At 40.4% G+C, this 11,098-nt stretch overlaps 2 protein-coding genes across 2 annotated transcripts; both read right to left on the minus strand.

Moving 5' to 3' along the window:
- Window positions 1–2,098: 2,098 nt before the first annotated feature.
- On the minus strand, window positions 2,099–2,551 carry LOC124696929. Its single transcript, XM_047229588.1, has one exon. It carries the CDS (start codon window positions 2,549–2,551, stop codon window positions 2,099–2,101), a length of 453 nt encoding a protein of 150 aa, XP_047085544.1.
- Window positions 2,552–9,138: 6,587 nt separating this feature from the next.
- On the minus strand, window positions 9,139–10,834 carry LOC124696930. Its single transcript, XM_047229589.1, has 3 exons — window positions 10,588–10,834; window positions 9,866–10,101; window positions 9,139–9,783 (listed from the first exon to the last, which is right to left on the minus strand). Exons 1-3 carry the CDS (start codon window positions 10,832–10,834, stop codon window positions 9,139–9,141), a joined length of 1,128 nt encoding a protein of 375 aa, XP_047085545.1.
- Window positions 10,835–11,098: the final 264 nt, after the last annotated feature.

Here is an 11,098-nt window from a genome sequence, read left to right on the forward strand (position 1 = left end):
GCCCTTGAATTCTGCCATGAAGCTAGGATTTCGAATAAAGAAGCTCATTGTTTAGCTAGGGGTGCAGTTTATGATGCACCAGGTCGCCGGTTGTGGCTAGTTAGGCCGCCAGAGGGATTCCTTGTATCAATCACCTCTGATTAATAAAGGCCGCCTTCCCCCGCTCAAAAAAAAAAACTTCAAAGCGGAGTCAACCAGAAGGTAAAAAAAAACAAGTGCTGTTGGAGTCGGCCCAATATTATTTCAACACCTCGGTTAAATATATGCCATTATTATTGTTGGTAGCTTAGCGGATGGGAGCATCAATATAATTTAGACTACCCACAATTGGAGTATCATAGGTAGTATCATGCATTTCATGCATGCAAAATGCTGATGTGGCAGTGCAATTAAGGATGAGGGAGAGGGTACTAGTATCATAGATAGATACTGTATCATAGCACATACTACTAGAAAAATTAATGTCAAGTAAATCTTGTACATATATTTGCATTGAGATTCTACAAAACAATTAATATATAGAGACCATGATACTAATATATGATACCATGTATTGTGGAGATAGTAACATGTACTAGTAGTATCATACGCATGATACTTCTATATGATAATATGCATTGTGACTAGTCTTAGAAAATAAATACTCCATATGTTATTATATAGTGCAAGAAATTACAGTTCTACTCCCTCCGGTCCTATTTAATTAACTCAGATTTAGCAAAAACTTGTATTAAATCCGAGTCAACTAAAAGAAACCGGAGGAAGTAGATGACACGGCTGGCATCAATTAGTTATTGAGCTAATTGTGTAAAACAGTATTACAATATGTACTACTAAAAAGTAATCATTTTTACTTGTAGCTAATAAATGAAACAGTTATCCAAGTGATTGTAGTATTCTTTGTTTTGGAATATGCCATTATTGGTTTTAAGCCCACATTTAAATGGGTTGTTTCAAGCCAAGAATCATTGCTTACACGATTATTGATTCCATGAGAGTAGTATTTATTCCGTTCCTTCTTGCTCTCCTTAGTGTGCAATCTCTTTCTTTTTTAGACCGAAGGCTTAAGATGAGCCTAACTTTAAATTAATGAAGCCTCAACTGGTAGAGTACACAAAGTTCGCACCAGAAACCGCACCATAGGCTTACAAGCAGAAATCCAAAGCGGGGCCAAGCATGGCCACCGCAGCATACATAAGGTGCCACACCCCAACGCAACGCCAAAATATCGACCTTATCTGATCCGTGATTGTAAACCTTTAAATACTATTGTACCCGTACTTTGAAATAAAATTTTAGCCGTGTGCATCGATTGATGCAGAGGTTGGGACACTGCTCTCATATCTAAAAAAGAACGCAGCACTAAAATATGCAAGTAGACTAGTTCAAGCTAAACGAATAACTACTATATTAAAGTGCAACCAACCTCTTTTTTCTTAGAATTTTGAGGGGATTTAGGAATTAACATGGTGGTGATTTTCGGTGCTCCTTAGGGCATCTCCAGCGGCGCGACGCATTTCGGACGTCCGAAACCGTTTGCGTCGCGCGGCGGACGCTCGACAGACCGTTTTTGTCCGCGCGTCCGTTTGCACCTAGGGGTGGCTCCAGCGGGCCGACGCATTTTCGCGTCTGCGTCAATTTATGAAGTTTCCAAACAACAAAATAAGGAAATCAACAAAATCATAGTTATTACATTTAAGAGTCGACATGAAAATAAGATAGTATTTCTCTAGGCATGATCTTCATGGCCTGCCAATGTCCACTGATGCTCAATCAGATCCGTTTACAGCTGTTTAGAGTGGATAAAGGTAGGACGAAAAAGGCCTTCGTCGATCACTCTGAACGGTCCCTATGTTGGCATGAATCTAATTTAACAAATAAACTACTCCAAGGAGCGGGTATCATCTTGACGTGTTGATGTCTTGGTTTGCAATACTAACATCAGTCCACCCTCGGCGCTACTTGATGTCGGAGTTGATGATGAAGCGCCATCATGTCACCAATTAGATTTTCAACCCATGAGGATTCTAGGATTTAGGGATTTATTTTGGCTAATTAGTTTATATAGGATCAGCTAACACACTGAGCAACAAAATTTTTATAGGGGTAAATCTTCCCCCCAAAACTGGCGATCAACATTGCAGGAGACAGGCGTGTAGTAGTCCGGGTAGTTTTCCATGCACCTGCCCAGCGCGGCCATGACCTTGCCGCATTGCTTGACGACGTTGCCGCCATCGTCCGCCTCCGTCTCCTCCACGCACTTCTCCCACTCCACGAACTCCTCCTTGCACCCGCCGCCCTTCATGTACAGGCAGAAGGGGCACTCCTCTTCCTCCTCCTCGGCGGCATCAAAGACAGCCGTCTTCCCCGCCGCCTCCGTGTCGCCGCCAACAGCGGCAGGCTCGATGTCTTCTTTCACCGGTGAATCTTTTGCCGGTGAATCGGCGGGCGCATCTGCGACGGCGGCAGGCTGGATATCTTCTTTGGCTGGTGGATCGGCGGGCGCGATAGCCTCCGGGATAGGATAGGCGGCGGACGAGGCGACTCCCATGGCGCGTGAGCGGTTGGTTTCGCTTATTGAATCGAACCGGAGGCTGCGCCGGGACTGGAAGCTTAAACCCTATTCGAGGCGGTGCTCTGGGAGGTCCAATTGTCCAAAACTAGTGACGCACAAACCCTTGAAGCCCGTTGCTGTTGCCGGTTGAGTCTTTCCACTCCAAGAAAAAAAAAACGGAGTCCTTTAACTTTTATACGGAGTATATTGAAAAAAATCAGAGTCCTTTAAGCCAGCCAGAAGATGGCTCCTGTCGGCGTATGCTTGTACTACTGGACGTATTGGACTGCAGTGTGGGATAAAAATGATTTAAAGTTCTGCTGGAGTCGGTCTAATACGATCGTCATTCGTCAATAAAAAGTTGGTCTGATAAGTTGCACTCTAGCTACTGATTTGATGTGTCTGGACGGAGAAGCGAACCAAATGCTCTGGTGGTGGCCGGATTTCATCAATTAAAGACCTCTCGGTGCTAAGAAAGACGTTGCAGCTTTATCAAGGTATAAATGTAAATTTAGACAAAGTTAAAACATTTATTTGTGGATGGAGGAAGTAATACTTTTTTACTATCTCACATTATGCGGGAATAGACAACATGCAACGTGGAATAGGTGGCCCTTTTGTGTTTAATTTTTGGATGGTCCTGTCTCTAACCATTTAATCGGGGTTAAGCACCAGAGCAAGACACGTTACACATTGGCTTAGGCGACGAAGGACATCGACCTCGTCTCTAATGACATCGACGATTCCGTCAGAAATCTCATCAACGAGATGTTTCCAAGCAGTGACGATGAGTTTTAGGCTAGACTTAGTTTAATTTAGTAGTGGTTTTTATTATTATTATGAACTAGTTTGAATCAAGTTTGGATGAATTCATATCGAATTGGGATGAAATTCGGTTTTATTCTGCTAAAATTACGGGATCGGTTAGAATCGGCAAAAGTTTGGAGGAGCAAATATGCTCCTCTATAGGATACTCGGTTGTTTACTCCTTTAAAATATGTGGGGTCGGTTAGAGATGCTCTTGCTAAGCATTATTTTGTTGGTATGGAGTTTACTTCACCATTATTTTGTTCATTTTAATGACCATAGAGTGTACTATTCTACCATTTTCATTACCCACCTAAATTGACGGTCAGTTTCGCTAGGAATCATCGCATAACTTGTTTGGATGTAGTTCTTTGTTTTAGTTTGCTTTGGATTTACCTTTCAAGTTCCATGCGTTTTTTCCAAAAAATTGAATGCTTTTTCACCTGTTAGCTGCCTTTTGTTTTATTTTCCTTGATTCTTCATTCCCTAAAAGTACTTGATGTTGTGTCATCATAAAATAATAACTGCATAAATTCTCACACAGTTATACAGGGGCCTGGTGGAGATACTACAGACATGTAGTTAAAATATTTTTAATAACGACTTTCTCTTAGTGCCATCAGTGTTATGAAATGGCTTTACTTGCTAAAAATGACAATATGGAACAAAGTTCATGTTTATGTATTTGAAGGGAAGATTTTAGGACAATAGCTTATTAATCCAAATGCTCTATGTATCTTTAGTTCACATGGTCACAGGCTTTATATTTGTTTGCTGATCTCCACTGGGTTCTATATCAAGCTAATGCAATTAGTGTATCATTTCATTTAGAATTGGTACTATTACTAGCTTCAGATGGTATGATTGAACAATTGTTCTTATTCTACAAATAACCAAATATGCGTAGCTGCATGACCCAATTGCAAATTTGATAGGCATACCTGAAGTGAATGGGTATTGATAATGACCTGTTTTGAATTTTATTGGTGCAGAAGTGGAGATTCAAGTTGTGCACGGTTTTTGGTTCATCATACCATGGTAAAGTCCTTATTCTCTGCCCAAGTTCGACCAAATACAATGCGCAGATAATGATTTTTTATAATAATATATTTTCATCCTCCATAATCATTTTTATATTCGCGTGTGAGTGATAGGAATCATGATCGGTTGCATGTTAGTCCTTTAACATAGTGTGCTGCAGCCTGGTGGACTTCTGTATTTTGTTAGCTAAATGTAATTAAGTTCTTTGATATGCCATCATACTTTTTGCTGTCTACTACTATTATTTATTCTGGATAAAAGCACGATTGCTCAGCTCTTTTCTTATGTTCATGTTCCTTGTGAGTGCATTTTTTTCTTGGACAGGGATACAACATTCTAAATTAACTTATTTCTGAACTTTTGACATTCTGCAGATATTCTGCAGGTTTCGGCCATTTCGTAGGTTCCCTGTTGTATAGGTGTTTCTTCAGGGATTGTACAAATGGTTATATTCATGCAAGTGGTTCTATTTTTAGAGCATCAGTTATATTACTGAGATGCTTGTGCAACATAAATCGGTCATATCAAAACATATCTCCTACAAAACATACCTTTTTTTACTAGGCTTACTTGTACGAAGGCAAACACTTGTGTAACAACAAATGGCAATGTTGCCTCTTCAAAATCATCTTCTCAAAGCTTGGAATCTTGCATGAAAGTGTGAAATAGATCATCTGATCAGAGCTTCACACACACAGTAAGAGTGTGAAACAAATCATCTGCTCAAAGCTTGGAATCTTGCATCAAAGTATGAAATATATCATTTGAAATATTGTTTGGTAGAGTTACTTTATTGCTACAGCCGAGTCTTTTTGTTATTCTTAGCAGTGTCGCTCCATCGCTTTTAGGACAATTGTGTTTTCCATTTTCCTGGAACTAGCACTCTTCTTTGAGGTTCTAGAGCTAATCTATTTATGGTCATTTAATTTCAAAGCGCAGATGTGGCCATTTAGCTCTCTCTAACAATTTATTAACCAGGTAGTAGAATGTGCACAATTAGTATCTTGGTTTAACCCTCTGTGCACCAGCATTAATGCACATATTTACTTATGTGTTCGCCCACAAGGCTTATGGTTATGCATTCTGTAATTAATATTTGCATTTTATCATATATCCTTGTGTTTGTTTTGATTGGAAAGTGTACGAGGTGTGGGAGGATGTTTTTTGTTGGCTGTTGTTACGTCTACTCAGCTCTCCTGGGAGGAAAGTATGTGTTTAACACCTCCCCCCGTAGATTTTCATGTGTACAATATTTAGGAATTGGTGCCGAAAAGGTTAGGTTGGTACAATTGCAATAGTTAATTATTTGTGATAAATGAAAAGTGGAAGCAGGGCTTCTATTCACATCCATGGCTACAAGTGCAAGTCCATGGGTTTCCTATTCAAAAATGTTGGTTTCACAAATCTGGTAGTTATATTCTTCAATTTGAGTACCCATGGCCCACACGCCTTTCTCATACTGAACTCCACTTAACAGTAGGATCACTTCTATCGCTGAAGTTAACCTGGAGCTTGGAGGTTTTATTGTTAGCATGATAGTGCGCAATCGTTGCGGTAGATCAATGACTTAACTTATGCATTGTTTTTATTGTATAAATTGTTGGTTTTATAATTGGTGGTAGATGGTAAGAATAGAATCTCTCACTATTGCAATTAAGGTGCTGGGATGTTAGGGAGAAATATGTCATACTAGTTTTTTTTCCATCCAGGTTGCCGCTGCAGTTTACAAATGCCATGGTCCTAATTTGACTGGTCATATTGGGCACACAGGTTAGTGCCTATTTTGGTCCTTGGCTGATTGTTTGTTCAAGGTGGCTTCATATATTTGTTAGGAGTACCATCCCGAGGTTGCTCTAAATTTTCTAAAAGTATCTCTATTTTATAATACTGCTCTGACAAACCAGGAATCTAGACAATAAGCTTCATAAGCAGCAGCTTCCCTGGCGTATCTACTTGTTTGTTTCTCTTGCCTCTCTGTGTATGGTGTTTTAATACTGCACGTCTCTATTTCGATTGTTTATAGATTATGAATTATGAATTGCTAATGCAGGTAAAAGAAGAGTACAAAGTGGACATCAGAACTGTATTCTTGAGCTCCCATTCTTAATTGGACACCACAAGAGTACAACAGTTTGCTCGACCTTTGCGAGCCCATTGCAATTCTCAAGTGCCAACCGCATATTGCTCACTTCTGAAACAAAATAACAAAAGCATTGAGATTCACAAAATAAGAGATGCCCGCTGTTAGGACATATTTGAATAATCCTTTTGGTTTCTGTATATGGTCTCTTCCTAGCTATTACATATGAATTGGTATATTGCATACTAACTAGAGGTTTGATAATTTTTAATGTTGTGTTACTCATATATATATAGTCCGTCAGGTACCAGGTTAAAGGACATTGCTTAACAACTTTTGGCTTCTAAAATTTATTCAGTTAAGATTAAGATGCATATCTGTTTTAAATAAGAAGAGAACTCCTAAGTAACACTGCTTACAGTATGCAATATATTTTTTTAGCACGACATAAGTATAGCTACTTATTTTTATACCAAAATCTTTTCTTCAGTTGGTTTCTCTACTTCCTCACTACGCTTTTGATTGTTATTCATGCGTGAAATAGTTTGTTAAGTCAATTGTAATTTGCACAGTGAGGTTCTCACCTATCGACTGAAAATATCGTTTGTAACAAATATCTCGAGATCTTGGTGAGCATGGATTTTGTACAATCTGCTTTTTTATCTTCTTTTCTTGGGTGTGTGCTGAATCTGTATGAATTTTGCCTTAATGGCAAAAGTCCATGATTTTTCTCTTATTAGTGGTGCACTTTGATATATAGATATATAGTACAAGTCTGTGTGATACGCTTTTGTGACCTATGTTGATTCAAATATTGTGTTAATTATTCGTAGGTGTAAGCAGCCGAAAGCTCGGGCGAACGAATAAGGCAAAAAGAAGACTTGCATTAGAAGAAGGTGCAATATTTGAAATGATCTGCACTTATCTCTCCAGATGTGTTTTACGGTATACTTGTGCCCATAGATGGTTTGGGTTTCTCATGTAAGAAAGTTGTTAAATCTGTACTGCTTATCTTCTGCCTGCCGTAGGTTGCGATTTAGCACTGATTACTTTGTGGTTTGATTTTCAGGAGTGGTGGTTCCACCCTTAGTAGCCTTCGTTGTATGTGAATTCTTTTGGTTCATGCTGCTATCAGTTCCTTAGTTATGTAGTAGTTTTTTTTATCATGCGGTGTGTTTGCTCAGGAAACAGACTTGTGTATATTTCTGGTTTATCAACGCTTTGTTCTGTTCTTATTATTAGTACAGTGGTTCGCGCTAGCCCGTATGGCTTTGTCACGACAATGACTTTGTGAAGTCCTGGCTCTACCCGGTTATTTCTATCTTTAAAAAGACTATGCTTATCTACCTACCTCTGTTTTATTTTGCTTGGTGCCCTGATTAGTTTAATGTTTCCGTGGTACCATGATATCTAAATACTATGTTGCGACAATGTCCAGCCAATATAGATGCTGATTTTGGTGTTCTTTCTTTGCTTTTATTACTCTTCACAGAATCAATGTATGTTAGCTACTATAATATATTCCCTCATGTTTCTATATAAATGTTTGTTACTCTATTGTAATTATTCTGGTTCACTTGATTTTGTAAAGCCTAAGAAAATATTAATATTTTTTCACCTATATACGAGTTTCACGGGATCGTGCGCTAAGGCGCACATTAAAATCTAGTTGCATATAATCGGGCCATTATGGTAGAGGATTAGCATTGATTCTTTCCATGTATATCTTGTACATTGCCTATATATATGAGATGACAGGAAAGCCACGATTGTGTGGGCAATCATTCTCTCTCTATTTCCTCTTTCAAAGAGTTTATATAATTAATTTTGAATCTGTTTTTTTGCCATTCACCTTTACCGTGAAAGAATTCTGCAGGAAGAGTCTGTTACACTTACTAAAAATCATATAACACGTATAAGACTTTATCCACCTACAATTTTTGTACTGTATTTTCAAACTCAAAAAGAGAACAGAGCATCGCTATGCAGGTTAGGTTTGTGTGGGAGCGAACACCATCCACCCTTCTATAAAAAAAATGCCAACGGGTACTAGTGCCTATGTTGGTCTTTTTTTTTATAACTCAGTAAGCTTTGACTGCACCTATCGGCAGTTACGTATTTTCTATTTGTAAATTCGAGAAGTGAGTAATGCACGCAGTTTTGTCCATTTTAGTCTAGAAAACTGACCTAAGAATGTTGACTAGGGTGGCGTGTGAAATATATGTTCATTCTTTGCAGTACTGACCTGAGATAATGACTATCTGGCTGACACCTACAAGTTGTCAGGACAAAACCACCAAAGATAACTTAGACTGCCGGTCTGAAAACATGCAAACAAGCTAGCTGTCCATGCATATCTGATATCCCTTAACTCTCCAAGTCTGCGACGGCAGGAAAAAACGGTGCAAATCCTATACGGTAACAATGACGTGGATTGACCAAAACAGAAGCTCGAGACACATCATGACTTACAGCCGGACACACTCACAGACATAGATAGCTGTCAATACGCAAATACTTGGATGGCACAAGTTCTAGTCGTCGATACAGCTGGACAAATGAAATGGCTAACCGATTCAGAAATACAACCAAACTACATTACATCACAATGAAATCTCCTAGCTGCAAGCTTCAAACACACCTCCTAGCGTATCGCTCAAACGTAATCGTCAGGAACACGGGACCAGGCAACAGTAAAAGTTACCTCAGCATCACCAAGGGTGCATTTCTTCTGGCTTATGTTGCAAACTTGTGTCATGAAACGGACGCAAGTTTCTGTAGCGATATCACCAGATTCGGAGTAGGCTTGTATGACAAGGTCCAGCCCTCCTCGAAGTTCTACGGAAACAACTTGCCTCCACAGATGTACATAACCATCATCGCCTTTCAGTATTGATTTATCCATCGAATCGAGCAGCACAATCTGGCTGGATGGAGGATCAATGTTACGAGTGATTTCACCATCGATAACCATAATTTTCCCTGATAGTGGGGAGCAAGCAACTAGGCCTCCATATTTTAGAGGCCATGACCCATCGTCATTGGTAACCTGGACACCCAAGATGGTGGCCTGGACAGTTTCTTTTACTGGCTGCGAGCGCAACTCTAGCGTGCACAAGATGTTCTTGAAGCAAAGGCTTGTAACGCCGGGACCGTATCCTCCCCTGTAACGGCGCGCATAACTGATTAGCACCCTATCTTGAGATCCTGCCGTGCCTGCTACTCTTAGTTGGATTTCGATGCCAACGTGATCCGTAAACAGGATTGCACGGGACGGGCCAATCAAGTGCAGAAAGGGATCCTGCAAGCAAATCATGAATCAGCAACGTCGTGCAATCAAGAAGTACAAAACGAAAATCAACTAGTATAGCTAGCATACATACACTCTGTTTAAGTTCTTGGGCCTCGCTAATATCCCGAGAGAAGAGAATGTTTCGGTTGCGGTCCACCATGTCTCGTATGGCAACCACACCATACACAGACAATGGAAACTCAAGTCCGCAATCAAGTCTTGTGAGTTTGATGGAGAAGATCTGCAAGGTTTCCGGGGTGGAACAGAAGCTGCTGCGTGGCATGCGTCCAGGCGTGTAGTGTGTGAACTGCATGGAACTGAGGCGCGCTGCACCCAAGAAGAGCGTGTGTTTGAAATTAGAATCCATGAAGCAGAACTAGATAAGCAGGAAATTAAGGGGATTTAATGTCATTCTAGGTGTTTACGTTGTAGAAGAACATGTGAGAAAATGGATTATGGTTAATGTAGTGATGGGGATTTTCAAGATAATATATAGATGTTTTATGTATTGAGTGTTTAGCAGATTATAATGAGCTAGCTCTGCTGGTGTTGAGGTTGTAGATAACTTAATTCCACACGTATGCATTGGAAGGTTAGAACTAAGAGATTAGAAAACCAAGTGTATTTCTTAGCTACTCTGTATGTGCTATACTGAAAGTCTGAAAGTACGCTGAAAGTCCTGATTCTGAAATAAAACTTGATTCGCTCGGTGTTTACATGCATGAATAAGCAGAGAATTAAGTAAACTGGTCTCTTCCTCAAGTTTGATCAAGGAAAAAAAGAGAGAGGGGCCGGGGTTTGCAAGTTGCTCACTTGTGTCTGTGAAGGAACCACATGTATTCCCCCGTTTATATTCCCAACGTCTACGATGGGCAGCAAATGTCTCCGCCTCGTCAGCCATCTCCGCCTCCTCGGCCGTCTTATTGGCTGATTTGCCGCTGCCGACCTTGGCAGATTCTTCACCTGGGCCGCTGAGATTCCTCCTGTCGTTGTGGAAAGAACGAACCCCAGACTGCTGCGCCATGGCCATGAGCTTCCCAGACCTCCCCTCCCCCTCCATCTCCCTTTTCCTCGCCGGACGCCACACGCGCTTGTTTTATTTCTCCCCGCCGCCGTCTAGCTTTAGCGGTTCTACCAAAGGTCCAGGTGGGATTTGACAAAGCTTTGCCCGATACGTGCTTATATAGATGCACGGATTAAGATCCGTAGATAGCAAACCGAGTCCTACTAGATCCTGGAAAGAACCCAATTAATCACTACGGAAAGTCGGAAACTAACCCAAACTTTGTCCTGACCTTTAACTGAAACCCCCCGAGACAGCAGG

The sequence above is a fragment of the Lolium rigidum genome, chromosome 3 (genome assembly GCF_022539505.1).
Source record: "Lolium rigidum isolate FL_2022 chromosome 3, APGP_CSIRO_Lrig_0.1, whole genome shotgun sequence".
NCBI lineage: Eukaryota > Viridiplantae > Streptophyta > Magnoliopsida > Poales > Poaceae > Lolium > Lolium rigidum.

Coding starts and splice junctions, on each gene's coding strand:
- LOC124696929 (XM_047229588.1), bottom strand. CDS start 2,551: ATGGGAGTCGCCTCGTCCGCCGCCTATCCTATCCCGGAGGCTATCGCG.
- LOC124696930 (XM_047229589.1), bottom strand. CDS start 10,834: ATGGAGGGGGAGGGGAGGTCTGGGAAGCTCATGGCCATGGCGCAGCAG. Junction 10,102..10,587: donor TGGTTCCTTCACAGACACAA/GTGAGCAACTTG, acceptor TCTTGGGTGCAG/CGCGCCTCAGTTCCATGCAG. Junction 9,784..9,865: donor CCCAAGAACTTAAACAGAGT/GTATGTATGCTA, acceptor ATTTGCTTGCAG/GATCCCTTTCTGCACTTGAT.